Here is a 16,994-nt window from a genome sequence, read left to right on the forward strand (position 1 = left end):
TAAAAAACGGGCCCCCCCGCCCCTGCCATGAAGCTTTTCTACAGCTACTCTTACTCACATCACTCTTAAACAGCAACAGTAGTAACTACCACATCTCTATACAAACGCACATCGCTCTGTAGGTCGTAGGCCTTCCTTGCATGGATCACGTCATTCTGGTCAGGCAGACAGGTCCACTGGTGAAGGTACTGGCGGTAGTCAACATCACTGACTAGCGTCTGGCACTCCTTGGCTGCCTGCACTGACATCGCGTCGACTGGTATGTGGACCTGGGCCTTTGAATCATGGTACGCCTTCCTGTAAAGTCGGTCGTTCTGCAGCAACATGGCACGCGCAGCCCACGACAGCTTGGGATCCTCCTGGGCAGTTTGGCACCCAATGTAGTGGCCTTTCTGCTTCTCGTGCGTTTCTTTGTACTTGTACTGGAAATGCAGAAACAACGTAAGCAGCCACACATTGCTCACCTGAACGTGACTAATGAACAAAAGGCTTTCAGCTTCCTAAGCTGTCAACCCTTTGACACATTTCCCAGAGGTTCTGCCTCAGCACAGACAAAGCTCTGGTCCACTCAAAAGGCAGGCCCTCAAGCTCTCAAAAAAGGCATTCCCCAAGTCACCCACGATTTTTTAAAAATATCTCTGGCTTTTCTTAACACTCGTAAAGAACGAAAAATGGTACTGAAGCGGACACCTGTGTGCTCTGTAAGACCACTCTGAGCACCAGCCACATTTCACATCTTTACAGAGAAAATATTTGACAGTGGTGATTACAGGAACTGCAAGAATTCAGCAGCAACCGCTGCCCTAATCAGCTTTAAACTGTTGCCTGGTGTCTGAAAATTCACACTTTGTTACCCAGCACTCTGAGCAATCTCACAAACATATTGCATGTCCTCTTATTCACAGAGCACTTACCAATAGGCAGCTTCAAGCTGTAGAAAGAAAGAGGTGCTCACAACAGGCTTTAAAATAACACCTGAGCACAAAAGTGTACATCGCTTCTAGCTCAACTGAACTTCACTCACGCCACTGCTGAAGTGGACACAAGAAGAGACAGACGCAGCAACCACGTTAAGAGAAGACTGTACCTCACTAGCAATGTCTCTGGAAGCCTTGGCGTGTTTGATGGGAATGGCATCAGCTCTTATGTCATAGCTTTTCGCCTTGGCCTCGTCCCAGGCCTTCTGATAATGTTTCTGCAAAGAAAATTAACCACCCTTGTTACATGCGGTCAAGACTCTCTGATACCAATGCCTTTTCTTAAAACCTACTCTCCTGGAATTAACAGCTTGGGTGCTCTGTTTGCCCCCTGTAACTGGCAGGCTTACAACAATGATCCTGGCAAGTGTCTTAACAGAAAACTTATGAGTTAAAAGTTAAAGTAGGTGCAAAATCCAAAACACAAAGAGTGGCTGAAATATTCCTGAAAGCACATCGCAACATCCCCTCTAACAGACTACTGCTGACCACAGGCATGTGCTCACCACACAGGCCCCAAACAGGCAGACCAACTGACAGAGTGTACACCTCCACGACCAACATTGAATTCTGCATGACCCTACAACAGTCTGCTCACACACACCTGATTGCAGGGTCATAGCTACTGGGGACAAAACACCTGTTCTACTGACAAAACGTATCCAGACCCTACTTATGTTATGAAGCCTCCTGACAGCCGCTAGAGACTTCTTTCTTTACCAGCCTTTTTTAGTCCTATCAAGAAAGCGAGTGTAGGCGGAGAGGTTCAGTCCGTTTATGAGACTGAACAGAAACCAAAGTGCCTTCATGCGTCTAGTGACACCCAACCTGTCCAGGACATCAAGCCCAAGAACATGAGGGCTCCTTCTTTAGTGGCATCTCAGTCCGCAGAAGCTTGGTCAGCCCAGCTGGCAACTTTGTCATTAGTACGGGTGGGTAAATGACACACTTCAGTTCTTTTTTGATGACTGTGAAAATTCGGAAACTGAATGCTATTGTAGGCCAGACTATAAGGAACTCAGAAAAAAACAGTCATCAAAACACGAGCAAGACAAAAACAGGGGAAGTGAAATGTCTGTTGCAATAGCACTTGAAATATTTCACCCCTAATTCAATCACATCAGGTACTTTTGAAAAATATTTAACATACTATCAACATCAAGAAAGGCTGGGAGTAAATACAGTTTTCAGGCAAAGCCCCAGTCAAGTCCTGCTGCAAATGCAAAATGGGAAATGTTTCCAGCTTTAAGAATCTCCAGTGTGTTAGTCCCATAAAACTAGTGAGTGAAACATCACAAATCTGCAAAACATGTCAGGGATGACGAGTCTACAGACTCCAACAACAACTCCATGGAAAGTATTTACCAGTTTTGTCAAAGGGAGGAGTTGTGTGGAATTGGACACTGAACTTTGGAGTTTGCTCATGAACACACAGCCTATCAAGCAAGGCAGGCAACTCCGTGAGTCACACCCTCAGGAATCTGCGCAGTTTAGGATGAAAGGCATCAGTGCTGGCATGTTCCATGGAAGCAGTTCCATCAATTTCACATTCACACAGACTGAGAGAGAATACAAAGGCATGGATTCCAGATCAACACCTCTCCGGCCTACCTTGCTTAATGAATGTCTGGTTCATAAACACTGCTCACTGGTTCGTCAACAACACACTGCCTAAAGAGCCCCTAGAGGTAATCTACTGTTTAGAATACAAGCACATTAGAAGACAGCGTTAGTACACCACCATTTACAGTGAAGTCTAAAAGACACAGGCCAAAAACTGGAAGAGCATTTGTCATACCCTTAATGTAATAATGCTTCACACACATAATGATTTTATTCTCTTACATTGCTGATGTTGAGAGCATTGGCTTTGGACTGCAGCATTACAGGAGTATCAGAAGGTATGGAAATCTGCGTCTTATCTCTATCCCAGGCTTCACGATACAGATGCTAAGGAGAAAGGAAGCATAATGACATTTCACTATGGTCTGAACACTTAAAAAAAAAAAAACAAACCACCAGCAGAAATTCTTTGGTAATTCTGATTTGCAATACTTTCCAGTTAGTCATTCCCATGGTAGAAATTCTACTCTCCACCACAAAGAAAAGAAATGTCATCACATAAATGAAAGGTAAGTGAAAGGTAAGCTTACGTCACTGATCTGCAAAGCATTGATCTTAGCCTGGACAACGTCTGGCGTGTCAGTAATGCTAGTGAATTTCATCTCCTCCGGCCGCGTGCGGTACAACCTCTCATTCAGGAGTTCCTGGGCTTTCTTTGCTTTCACCACATCCACAGAACCTTCTGTCAACCAGCCGACGCCTCGCAACCACTCCAGGTCTGACTTGTACACATTCTACAAATAAACCAAGGGTTACTGACCTTGCCGAGACAACTCTACGTGCAGAGAGGTTTCGTACAGGCCTTTCCCCAAGCTCCTTCTTGTACAGTTAACGCAACAAGCAGTCAATGAGACCGCGGCGTACCAGGTCCTTCCCACACACAGATAAACCCCTGACTTGCACAGCAACAAAGATACTTTTAAACATACTTGCCACATGAAAACCAGTGGCATAATCTGCAAGCAGTCCACAAGCAAACTGCAAGCAAACATTCTACAGCAGACCAAAAAAACATGGCTTCCTTATGAACTGCCCGGAACACTTCTGGTCCCCAGGCTGAAAACACTGCTGATTTGGAAAGGATCACCCAGACAAATCAAAATAAACATACCAGGACTGACTGCAGGCTCATGAACGTGCATCATTTGAAAGGATAGTTGCACAGTCACTAACAAACAGAGCCTCACGCGCCTGCCATGAAGCTTTTCTACAGCTACTCTTACTCACATCACTCTTAAACAGCAACAGTAGTAACTACCACATCTCTATACAAACGCACATCGCTCTGTAGGTCGTAGGCCTTCCTTGCATGGATCACGTCATTCTGGTCAGGCAGACAGGTCCACTGGTGAAGGTACTGGCGGTAGTCAACATCACTGACTAGCGTCTGGCACTCCTTGGCTGCCTGCACTGACATCGCGTCGACTGGTATGTGGACCTGGGCCTTTGAATCATGGTACGCCTTCCTGTAAAGTCGGTCGTTCTGCAGCAACATGGCACGCGCAGCCCACGACAGCTTGGGATCCTCCTGGGCAGTTTGGCACCCAATGTAGTGGCCTTTCTGCTTCTCGTGCGTTTCTTTGTACTTGTACTGGAAATGCAAAAAGAAGTATTAAAAGAAATAGTGAATCTGTGATGAATTTCCCATAATTTCATGTTGCTGCTGATCACAAATATATTTTTTCATGGTATGAAATATACTTTTTTAGAGTTTAGAAATGCCTAATGCATTTTTACTCCACCACTTCTGTTTATTTTCATTGTAGTTTATTCTTTTCTAATATCTGCTTAATGTCAGGATTTATAATTCAATGTTCCTTTTGTAAGCTGTTGCCCATTTTCTTTCTGCAGTGAATTCTTTGTTAGTAGGCTTTCAAGATGAATCTGATATACCATGTTTTTTTATGTTGTACATAGGTTATTACTTCATTCTTGTTTCGCAAGCTAACTGAAAATAAATGTGAAGGAAAAACATACATCACTCGCAATATCCCTTGATGCCTTTGCACTTCGGATTGGAATTGCATCAGCTCTCATGTCATAACCCTTCTTTTTGGCCTCTTCCCAGGCTTGTATATAAAGTTTCTACACAAAAGAAGACAGAAGATGGCTTCTCAATATTCTGAAAGATGGAATGTCTACATTTCATAATTTTTTCTTAAAGTTTTCATTAATGCATACTTTAGAAGATCTTTATGGTTAAAGAAATGCTTACGTAATTTCTGAATTTCCATTACTTTAGTATATTTTTATATGTTCTTACATGGCTAACATTAGCTGCATTGGCCTTCGCTAACAAAATTGTCGGCGTGTCAGGCATGACGTGAATTGATGTTTTGTCTGCATCCCAGGCTTCTGTGTATAAACGCTAGGAGAGAGGAAAACACATTCCTTTAAAAAGTTTCTTTATGTGTGTCATGATGGAAAGACTGCAAATTTGAAAGCAGTAGTTATCAAAAATATATCCATGATATAAAAGAAAAGTAATCTTGAAGCTGAACAAGATATATATAACCAAACTAATACATTTGTTCAAAGAAAGTATTTTACAAACTGCGAGGGGTAGTTCAAGCAAGATTTAAATACCCTGACATAGCAAACTTTCTCACTGAAACTCAATGAGAAAGCTCAAGAAGGAAACTTTGTCCTTCCTCATTATTTCTCAGGCTAAGCTGGCCCAGCAATTGATTGATTTAGGATTGCTGGGAAACTGCTGTAGGGGAGAACTATATTCATTATTCTGCCATATCTGTAAGAGTTGTTTGATTGATGTTTCTTATTAAAGAGAAGGAGTAGGTACTTTGTGACTTTCATCCTCCAGGTCTGAGATAAATTGCAGAAGCTTCACTTCCAGGGAACATAAGCCATTTCCTCATAACTTGTTCATCATACAGTATGACATTCAATCAACAATACATCATCATAGCAGCTGCAGTAAAAGCCTCAATATTCTGCTACATCCTATCTTATAGCATGGTCATGGCACCACCACCTCTAGACATACCCTAACACCTTGCTGGAACATCGTTTCTGCAGATTTCACAGTATTGTCTAAGAACTGCAAAAAAATTTAGCCTGTTCTGTCAGAGATGAGCTTTGTATAGTGAAGTAGCATTAACAAAATAGAAAAAACATACCAAACAAACATTTAAAAATAGGATTTCAGCTGAGATGGGAGGAAGAGGGAAATTCACCGAAATTTTTAGTATTACTCTTGAAAAATATGTGATTTAGGTGAATTTTTTCTGGACATTTTTACTAAGTGTTCAGTTCAGACAGAGCCCTGAGATAAGAGCTTTTCTGTGCAAAGGCTGAATTTGGACATTCGTTTTCTCTAAGTCCACAACAAAAGTGTTTAGTCTCACTTTGTATTTTGTATTTTTCACCACATGAACAAGTTCTATTAGCTAGTAATACTAGCGATTTTGACAAAAAAAAACCCTCACCTTGTTCATTATCTCAGCATTTTGCTTGGCTAAGACCATGGCCAAAGAATCTGTCACACTAGTAAATTTAATTTGGTCTGCTGGTTGACGATACTTCCTTTCACTCAGGATTTCTCCAGCTTTCTTGGCTTTCTCGACTTCCATGGAACCAATAGGAACCCATCCAATACCTCTTAGCCATTCCAGGTCTGATTTGTAAACAGCCTGAAAAAATTTGAAATTTCATTATATAAGTGCAAGTGTGATCAAATATTAAAATAATTATAAATAAGCATATCCTAGTCTATATGAACAATTATATATATTTCTGCATAGGAGCAGGATATGGTTTTGAAAACAATTCTTATTTTTGAAGATTTAGTAAAATAATTATTAAATAACAAAAAGAATAGAGTTATTGAAGAACCCCACAAATATCAGAGTTACATACAAATTACGCATCAGGCTAAGGACTGAGAAAATAGGATTAAACATAAATTTGATGATAGAATATTAAACGTTTCACCTCTATCAACATGTCTGATGCAAGCGACTAAGGCATAGCACATATCTTTTAAAAATTCTATTGTACAAGACCCAGTATATTTAATCATATATTGTAAATTTAACGGTTTACTCACATCACTCTGTAGGTCATAGGCCTTCTTAGCATGGATAACATCATTCTGGTCCGGCAGACAGATCCACTGATGCAGATAGTGACGGTAATCAATGTCGCTGACCAACCCTTGACATTTCTTGGCCAACACGATTCCCAGCATGTCCACTGGGCTACTGAAGTGTGTCTTCGTCTTCTCAAAGGCTTTCTTGTACTCCCTGTCACTCTGGATCTTGGCCACGTGCATCGACCACATCATCTTCGGATCATCCTCTATGTTACGGGCCCCTATGTGGTGGCCAAGCTGCTTGCGATAGCCTTCTTTGTATTTGTACTGAAATGAAGTATATCCATATTCACATGGTGTATTTATAAATTAAGAAATAATTCACACAGTTTAACATAGCCATTACTATTTTGTTTAGAGAAAAATATCATTTAGGTCTTTTATTAGTTTTTAAGTTTTACTAATTTTCACACATTTTTATTACAGATATCATTATCTCTGATTTTTTATATAACTATATTACACTTTCAATTAACTAAACATTTGATGTCACATACTTACTAACAAGTTTGATATTCCACATTCTTATACTATTAAGATTAAAATGCAAAGATTAACTTATTTTAAAAGCTTATTCCAAAACACCTTGAGGAAGATAGTCTGAGTTGGTCTTAATACTAACAGATTAAATATCAACCTTGATCGAAAAACAAGGCGCATAAAGAACTGTTATCCTCTGTCTCTCAGTGACATTTCCTCATCCCAGAAGCAAAACCTGTCATAGTCATTGCATACTTTTTTCCCTGTTTTTGTATTTAGACATCTTGGATTTCAATATGACACTTCAACAGAACTATTTTTTCCACAGGAAAAGACAACAATTTAGAACTTTCAGAATTGATTTACTAATATATCTATTTTGGGGAGAGATTTTAAAGTATTTCCTATTTTGAATCAGAAATTAATTTGACTAACTCTAGCATAGACTCGTACGCCTTATTGATCATCCTACTTGAACATCCATGGACATCCATGGAACTATTACAGGGGGCATAGAAATAATCCTCACATTATTTTATTTATTTATTACTGTGATATATACCTCACGTATAAAAATACTGGCTATCTATTCCTTTCATGTACTAAAGGCATGCAGTAGAATCACTGGATTTCAGTATTACCTATTCTACAAACTTAAGGTTTTACATGAACAAACAATGGAACAAACTTTTCCATTACCAAATCCATACAGACATGATAAAAAAACCTGCTTACATCGCTGGCAATCTCTCTGGATGCTCTGGCAGCTTGAATAGGAATGGCATCAAAACGCAAATCATGACCCTTCTTCTTTGATTCCTCCAAAGCTAGTCTGTACATTTTCTGTGAGAAAAAAATTCACATTTTTGTTTCAAAAACAAAATTACACTTCACTTAAGCACATTTGTGTAATAAAACAAATTAAGTCCCTAAACAATATTGTTAATGTTGAGACAACTTAAATATATGAACACAGCTCTATCTTCTCCAGAAAATAAAAAAATGCAAATTTCAAAGATCTTGTAATTGTATTGTAGACACTTGAAAACTGGAAATCATTTAGGAAAGGCAAAGAAAGGAATATTCTAAACATTAAATAATTTATTTCCATACCTTGCTATAGAAATGATTTCTCATTTATGGCAGATAATATACTTTAAAAGCCCAATTAGATACTCAGGAGGTAAATTCTAGCAAAAGAACAACTCTGATTTTAGCAGTGGAGCTGGCAATTTGTGAAACTAAACATCTTGACAATATTATAATATTAATTAAAAGTGAGAGATGACAAAATTGTACTTGTCAGAAATCCTTTAATTCTCTCAACTCTTCAGTTTTACTCACCTGACTGTAGTTTAATTGGTTTTGTTTAGCTAGCAGGATTTCTGGTGTGTCAGGCATGACGTGAACCATGGTCTTATCTTTATTCCATGCTTCAGTGTATAAATGCTAAGAAAGAATACAGGAAGAGATTAATATTGCATTCCAAAACAAGTTAGTATCTCATTAATCAGGTAAAGCACAGAGCATACTAGGTAAATTTATAGGAAATATAGCGTGGATAAATGGTTGTGTATTTAATCAGGTAGAGGTACCATTATTAAAAAGATAATTTATCGAAGGAAATTTAACAACACTTAGAAAACTGCCACATTACTTAAGAATTATGAATAAACCAAAGCATTATTACTGCTCACTGCACAGACATGTCAAAGAAAAGATTAAGATGTAATATGCAGAATATCATGACAAAGTTGAGTCTTCCGTTACATGGCCTAATAGTTTTGATTGAAAAAAACAGAGCACACTATTTGAAAATACATCATCTCTGAACTTCAGCATTACTTGTGACCATTGTATTTCTAGGCCTGCCTCCAGGGTTTAGGCGGAGACTGATGATGTGTTACCTAATCGAATCAAGACTCACCTTATTCATTGTCTCTGCATTCTGCTTGGCTAAGACCATCTCTGGAGAATCAGTGACGCTAGTAAACTTGATTGTGTCTGGAGGCTGACGGTATATTTTATCACTCAAGATCTCTCCCGCCTTCTTGGCTTTTTCAACATCCAAGGAACCAATTGGGACCCAACCAGTGCCCCGCAACCATTCAAGGTCAGACTTGTAGCAGTTCTATTACAGAAAAAATACACAGGTTATTATAATAATAATAATAATAATAATGCAATTTACATGGTGCACCTTTTCAGTAAAGTAACCTCACTATCAACTTTTAATTCAAATAAATTCAAAACCCTAGAGAAAATCTTAGAAAAAATAACTGCATTTCATCTACATTAAGAGTGAAACCATTATCCAAGTTTCACAGAATGGCAAATGATAAATAGCCCACATTCTGGAATTACAGAATTTAATTTAAATACCAATTAGTTAACATATCCTATTGGAGATCTGAGTTTCAATTAGCCATAAAACTTAAAAATAAGCCTTGAAAATTTGGTTCCACCACATTGGTATGTGATGGCCTGGTCCACCTATGTAAAATATCACATACATTCCTCACCAAAAAGTTAAATCAAAAAGAGCTCACATCACTCTGTAGGTCATAGGCCTTCTTAGCATGGATAACATCATTCTGGTCTGGCAGACAGATCCACTGATGCAGATAGTGACGGTAATCAATATCGCTGACCAACCCTTGACATTTCTTGGCCAACACGATTCCCAGCATGTCCACTGGGCTACTGAAGTGTGTCTTCGTCTTCTCAAAGGCTTTCTTGTACTCCCTGTCACTCTGGATCTTGGCCACGTGCATCGACCACATCATCTTCGGATCATCCTCTATGTTACGGGCCCCTATGTGGTGGCCAAGCTGCTTGCGATAGCCTTCTTTGTATTTGTACTGAAATGAAGTATATCCATATTCACATGGTGTATTTATAAATTAAGAAATAATTCACACAGTTTAACATAGCCATTACTATTTTGTTTAGAGAAAAATATGATTTAGATCTTTTATTAGTTTTTAAGTTTTACTGATTTTCACACATTTTTATTACAGATATCATTATCTCTGATTTTTTATATAACTATATCACACTTTCAATTAACTAAACATTTGATGTCACATACTTACTAACAAGTTTGATATTCCACATTCTTTTACTATTAAGATTAAAATGCAAAGATTAACTTATTTTAAAAGCTTATTCCAAAACACCTTGAGGAAGATAGTCTTATTGCAAGCCAAGCTGCTTGCGATAGCCTTCTTTGTATTTGTACTGAAATATAAATCGATATTATATTTCTGTATCACCTCTAAGTATCAGTTACTCATATTAAATATTCTAATAATAAACTCTGCAAATTTCTCTATAACCTACAGTCAAAAAAACCAAACTGTCAAAGCAATTCTGGGGCTAATAACATGGATTCTCACATTAAATTTTTGAGATTTGAGTTAGAACCCTAAATAGAGATTTTTACGCAAGTTTTTTTGAAAAAACATTTCACTAATATTAGTGAGAAACAATCTTCTCCTTATTAAATATATTTAACCCTTATTAAATATAATAATATACATACTGTTAGGATTTAATTAAAGATACGGGTTTATGAGCTATAAAATTAACATGATAGCAGCATTATATTGTCCTTATAACTTCTCAACATTTAATTTTTACAATTAAGTCTTTAAGCATATATAATAATTTGCTTCCAAAAATCTATTATTTGAGATCACAGTTTCATTGAAATGCCTTTTACAGAATCCAGCTGATAACTTTCAGGTTGCAGGGACCAGATGTCACCACACAAAGAAACAAAAAGTAGTTTCTTACGTCACTGGCAATTTGCCTGGATGCTTTGGCAGCTTGAATGGGGATAGCATCACTTCTTAAATCATAGCCTTTCTTTTTTGCTTCTTCCATGGCCTGTTTGTAGAGTTTCTAGGTGAAGAATTAAACAATGGGGTTAATGTAAGTAAGTTCCATATACTACATTTTATGCAAAACAAACTGCTTGTAAATAGAGTAGATTTTAAAAATTGTGTTAAGATTTATTCTAACCCAGCTTTATCTAATTTTCTTAACTCAAAGCCCCAGATCAGTAGCTGATACAAATTCCTATCAAAGGAAGATCTTTGCTAAATACATTAGCTAACAACTTTCTTCTTTCAATACTTTAAATAACATAACATTGCCTACAATTTTAGAGATTAATTATTCTTCTATACAAGTGGAGTAAAACTTACTTTTCAAAGCCACCTTTTATGGATGTGAATTTATTTGCCTAAACTAACATTGAACACTGGGATCACTGCTCTTCAGAATTGTGCTGGAAATTACCTTTTTGGTGTTTCCAATGTTGGAATTAATTTTGTGTCTTCCCACCAGTATGTATGCTGGCAGAAATGACTCCCAAAAATTCACTGGAGACACACAACTTCTCATGGAATTTATTCTCAACAGTGCTCACTGTTGTATGTATGCACTACTGTACAAATATGCAAACGACGTTTTTAAAGTCACAATTTTGAGCATAAATATTGGGGGTTACTTAAAGAAACTGATGGTATCATCTATATAAGGTTTATCAGAATACTGATGATCCAGCCATGAAACAGACCAGTTACATTTGGAGAGCTAACACACTCACCACACTGTAGTTTTGCATGTTCTGTTTTGCCAGTGTAATTTCAGGTGTGTCAGGCATTATGTGGATTTGTGTCTTGTCATTATCCCAAGCCTCAGTATATAAACGCTGCAGGAGAAATAACGTATGTTAAAGGGGGGAAAAAAACGTGACTACTTGGAGATCTCCTAAAACATAAGAAGAATTACAGATCTGTAGTCCAAGTCTAAAAAATCCTTATTCCTTATATAACAATGAGATTTTATATTCACTCCTCTAGATACTTAATGTCCAGGTTAAGAATTAGTAATCTAGAAAGAATTATGTTAAAAAAAATATTTAGAAAAAAGGCACAAAATGCTAATCAGACACACAGAGATCTAAACTCTAAGAACAAGGCCTGTTTGAAAGAGGAAATGGTTTTATCTGAGATCAGGACCACAGATTCAGAAAAACTTTTACATTTTAACTACTATGCTGAATTATTTAAAATACGGATATTTCAAAGACTGCCCTAAAACAAGTAGTTTATTAATTACTAGATTAGTAGATAAACTTGAAAAATTATTAGATTTATTAGACAAATAGCTCTATTAAAATTTAGGTGAAAGTTAGGTAACATTACTAGATACACGGTAGAGTATGTGGAAAGCTTCACAACTGATAATTCCAATTTAACTTGGTAACTTGAAAGATACTATTAAATTAGCACTTGCTGAAAATAAGTTACCTGTTGATTACCAAGAATGTAACATACTTTTAAAGCCTTGCTGTGCTGAAATCTCACACAGCAACCACACATCTGTATTTCTAGGCCTGTCTCCAGGGTTTAGGCGGAGACTGATGATGTGTTACCTAATCGAATCAAGACTCACCTTATTCATTGTCTCTGCATTCTGCTTGGCTAAGACCATCTCTGGAGAATCAGTGACGCTAGTAAACTTGATTGTGTCTGGAGGCTGACGGTATATTTTATCACTCAAGATCTCTCCCGCCTTCTTGGCTTTTTCAACGTCCAAGGAACCAATTGGGACCCAACCAATGCCCCGCAACCATTCAAGGTCAGACTTGTAGCAGTTCTATTACAAAATAAAGACAGCTGTCTCATTAATATTGCTGGTTAAACATTTCATATATACCATGCAACTAATGCTTACTTTCTGTAAGCTGCCTTTCTCCTAGTTCAATCTGCAAAACAAACTGTTAGCAACCTAGATTCAGACCTCTTATCTGTCTTCAAGAGGTATCATTCACCAAACAACATGCTGGGAATGGTCAGAGTAAAGGGATTAAAACAAAACCCTGAATGTCAGTATAAACTTTTCCTGTAACATCCATTCCAAACAAATAAATGTTCACCCACTAAGAACAGCAGGTCTTAATTTAAACCATTTTCTCCAAGACAGAACAAAGGAATTGTCTCCACTAAAGTCATGCAACTAAAAAAAAAAAGTCATACTAGGCTATTTCCTCTTTCCAGTTAACCCGCATATAAAGGTATTAAGATTGTCTATTATGAAGGATTATATACAGCTAATTCTACTATTCGGCTAACTGATTAGCTGTATATAAACCTTCGTAATACTCAACCTTCCTTACACACAGATTCATTCACTCCTAAAAATCCTATGACCTTGCTTGGAACAGGTAAATCAAAACATAATATGAAAAAACACCATATGAGAGAGACAGTTCAAGCACATTCTACAGTTTATATTCCAAGGAAATTACATACACTTTAGAAATCCAACGCTTATCAGCGAGTACTCACATCACTCTGCAGATCATAGGCCTTCTTAGCATGGATAACATCATTCTGGTCCGGCAGGCAAGTCCATTCATGTAGATAGTGACGGTAATCAATATCGCTGACCAACCCTTGACATTTCTTGGCCAACACGATTCCCAGCATGTCCACTGGGCTACTGAAGTGTGTCTTCGTCTTCTCAAAGGCTCTCTTGTACTCCCTGTCACTCTGGATCTTGGCCACGTGCATCGACCACACCATCTTCGGATCATCCTCTATGTTACGGGCCCCTATGTGGTGGCCAAGCTGCTTGCGATAGCCTTCCTTATACTTGTACTATAGGCAAAAAAACGTTCAGTGAGTATTAGTTTAGTTTTCTTTATGTTCCTAGCAGCCCCTGTGGCACAACCTCCAGAGAACTTAGTATCTGAAACCACAGAGACTTTAGAGTGAGAAAGTATTCAGCTGATGAACTGCAGTGTACACCTACAAAAGATTCACATAACATTATCCACCTGATATGACCTTCACATTTTTGAAGAAACTCCCTGGCCTACATATTAACAGCTACTACTCAGCAACTGAGAGCAAAGATGTCTCCAAATTACGGCAGTGATACGAAAGGCCTGAAGTTCAAAAAATATCCCCTACGTAAAGAATCAGTGGCCTTCAAGCACAATAGCCAAATAAACTCCTAGTCAATCTATTCAGGAGATAAAAACTGGAAGAGCATAGAGACAGACATGGAAGTTTAAATAGAGATACTAAACACATATATGGAATACATTTTTATATTAATACCTAATAATAATAAAAAATTATTTACTTTTATACTGCCTTTATTTTTACACAAAAACTTGGTTTGGGTTGTCTTTCCTAATGTCTAGCTCAGCTGTTTACCTGCACTATTAGGGGCGTGCAGCTTCTCAAAGGCTTTCTTGTACTCCCTGTCACTCTGGATCTTGGCCACGTGCATCGACCACACCATCTTCGGATCATCCTCTATGTTACGGGCCCCTATGTGGTGGCCAAGCTGCTTGCGATAGCCTTCTTTGTATTTGTACTGCAGGGTTAAAGAAGCTCAGTAAGTTTCAGGCCAGCTCTTCTCCCTGCTGACGCTATTCTGTAGCACTGCCTGTGAGCGAGCGCTTTGCTAATGGAGCCTGGCAAGATCACCACGTGAAGAGGCGTCTAAGCGCAGCATATCCCTACTTGTCCCCTACACTCCCATCCCACCCCACGCCTACACTGGGCCACAGGAGGCACATGGAGGCCCAGACGGCAACTCCAACCAAGGTAGCTCGGGAACCAGGAGCGATGCATGCCAGCAGACAGGGTCTCCACACAACCTAAGCATCCCCACGGAGAGGCCAGCTCTGCAGCTGGGATGCAAAACTCGGGGAAAACCCCCGGACTGCTCCAGCAGGCAACCTGGGCCTCATCCTGCACAGCCCTGACTGCACTCACCCACACAGCCCACAGCAGCTGACACACTCCACTGCACCAGGCCCTCCTGCACAGTGCTCAGGAGTCTTATTCTCCCAGCCCCATGTGTGTCCTCAGCTGCAGACCTACACCCACTAAGCTTGGGAAGTGACAAGGGGCAACACGACACTTTTTCAGCAATGTGCATGTCAAGAGCTTATGGGTGAAAACTAGAGACCAAGCAAACAAAGGAAACTTTGTGATTGCTGTCTACTACAGGCCACCTGATCAAGGAGAGGGTGTTGAGGAAGAGTTCTTTCTTCAACTGCAGGAAGCATCACACTTGCAGGCCCTGATTCTGATAGGGGAATTCAACCACCTGAACATCTGCTGGAAAAGCAGCACAGCAAACTGCAAGTAGTCCAGGAAACTACTGGAGTGCATTGTGAACAACTTCCTAGTACAGGTTATGGAGAGCCTGACCACAGAAAAGGCACTGCTGGACCTGTTGCTCTCTAATGAACACGACACTTTTTCCCTTGCCTCTTACTGAAGTGTCAAGTAAAACTGCGGAGAGATTGAATTCAACTCCTTACAGTAATGGAATAAACCTGAACTACAGCACCTTGCATAAGAGAGTAAAGTCAGCTACTGCAGAGCTAAGCCCTGAAGAGATACTCTGGGGCACAGTAATGACTGGCCTACAGTGACAGGACCTGCCCCCAGTCCAGACAGAAATGATAAATGCCCCGGTCATAACACAAAACTTGGTTTGGGTTTTGTTTCCTAATGTCCAGCTCAGCTGTGTACCTGCAACATTACAGGCGTGCAGACTGGCAGTACTGAGGGCAGCACACGACCTCAAAACTCCAGTCTGTTGCCTAAGGAGACGCTGCCACAAGCCCAGGAGGGACACTGCTTTGGATTACGTCCATCACCCAGCTCCTGCTGTTACTCTCTCCACACTGGCTACACATTCCCTCGCAACACCACACACCCATAACATGCAGGGACAGCTACAGGCAGACCCTCCAGAACCAACACGTTTACGGACTAGCTGAATGGTAATGACAGGCAAGTGCTGGGTAGCCTCTCTTTGGCTAAGGTTGCAAACCCTGGGCTTCAACAGCAAGCACCTGGGAACTATCTGATAGGGCGTGCCGCCAAGGGCTCCTGTGTACTTACATCACTTGCAATGTCCCTGGAAGCTTTAGCAGACTTGATAGGAATGGCATCTGCCCGCATGTCGTAGCCCTTTTTCTTCTCTTCCTCCATCGCAAGCTTGTACAGTTTCTGAAGGAAAAACAAGCACTCCCCTCAAGCAACACGTCTTCCCAGGCCACAGCAGTGTCCAGGGACGCACGCTTAACCCCAGCTCAAACACCTTACCTCACTGAAGTTCGCTTGGTTCTGCTGGGCTAGCAAAATACCAGGTGTATCCGGCATAATGTGAACGCTGGTTTTATCTTTCTCCCAGGCTGATGTGTACGAGCGCTGAAAAAATGAGTACAACGTGAAATACGATCACGCAAGCACCGGGCAACAAACTCACAGAGCAAACTAGCTCAACAAACTGAAGCAAGGGGCCTCTACTTCGCACTGACTCAGGAATGCCTCTTCCTGTCCCAAAACTTCCTAACGCTTCACCCTTTGCTTTTCCACACTCCACCCAGTCACCGCTCCAACCACACAAAATAGAACTTGATCTAAAACAAGGAACACAAATCCCGGATGCAAGGGATGCAATACCCCACTTTGCAAAACCCAGGCCCTGGAAGGAGAGAGCCCAAAGTCCTGGGAAATGCACTCGTTTCCGTCAGGTTGCACACACAAGGAAATCTCACTTGGTTCATAATTTCAGAGTTGTGCTTTGCCAGCACCATAGGCATCGAGTCAGGAGCGCTCGTGAATTTGATGGTGTCCGGGTGTTGCCGATACTTCTTGTCACTCAGGATGAGGCTCGCCCTCTTATTCTTCTCATCGTCCAGCGAACCACTTGGGGACCAGCCAATGCCCCTCCGCCACAGAAGGGCGGACTTG

General features: G+C 39.9%; 1 protein-coding gene across 39 annotated transcripts in view; it reads right to left on the minus strand.

Annotated features, from left to right (window-relative positions):
• The window catches only part of NEB (nebulin), a 133,325-nt gene that overhangs the window by 73,147 nt on the left and 43,184 nt on the right, over positions 1 to 16,994 (minus strand). For 33 of the 39 annotated variants that reach the window (XM_009318966.1, XM_009319005.1, XM_009318989.1 and 30 more), the window contains 16 exons: positions 12,658 to 12,861; positions 11,807 to 11,911; positions 10,990 to 11,097; positions 9,741 to 10,052; positions 9,119 to 9,322; positions 8,536 to 8,640; positions 7,927 to 8,034; positions 6,667 to 6,978; positions 6,047 to 6,250; positions 4,864 to 4,968; positions 4,578 to 4,685; positions 3,880 to 4,191; positions 3,131 to 3,334; positions 2,823 to 2,927; positions 1,088 to 1,195; positions 111 to 422 (listed from right to left, as the gene is read on the minus strand). In XM_009318966.1, coding sequence (XP_009317241.1) covers positions 111 to 422; positions 1,088 to 1,195; positions 2,823 to 2,927; positions 3,131 to 3,334; positions 3,880 to 4,191; positions 4,578 to 4,685; positions 4,864 to 4,968; positions 6,047 to 6,250; positions 6,667 to 6,978; positions 7,927 to 8,034; positions 8,536 to 8,640; positions 9,119 to 9,322; positions 9,741 to 10,052; positions 10,990 to 11,097; positions 11,807 to 11,911; positions 12,658 to 12,861 — 2,916 coding nt within the window. Of the gene's footprint in view, positions 1 to 110; positions 423 to 1,087; positions 1,196 to 2,822; positions 2,928 to 3,130; positions 3,335 to 3,879; positions 4,192 to 4,577; positions 4,686 to 4,863; positions 4,969 to 6,046; positions 6,251 to 6,666; positions 6,979 to 7,926; positions 8,035 to 8,535; positions 8,641 to 9,118; positions 9,323 to 9,740; positions 10,053 to 10,989; positions 11,098 to 11,806; positions 11,912 to 12,657; positions 12,862 to 13,553; positions 13,866 to 16,139; positions 16,248 to 16,343; positions 16,449 to 16,798; positions 16,991 to 16,994 lie in introns of all 39 variants that reach the window. The other 6 variants (XM_009319001.1, XM_009319002.1, XM_009319004.1 and 3 more) reach the window with 5 other exon arrangements.

Source organism: Pygoscelis adeliae, unplaced genomic scaffold (assembly GCF_000699105.1).
Source record: "Pygoscelis adeliae isolate BGI_AS28 unplaced genomic scaffold, ASM69910v1 Scaffold222, whole genome shotgun sequence".
NCBI classification, from domain to species: Eukaryota; Metazoa; Chordata; class Aves; order Sphenisciformes; family Spheniscidae; genus Pygoscelis; species Pygoscelis adeliae.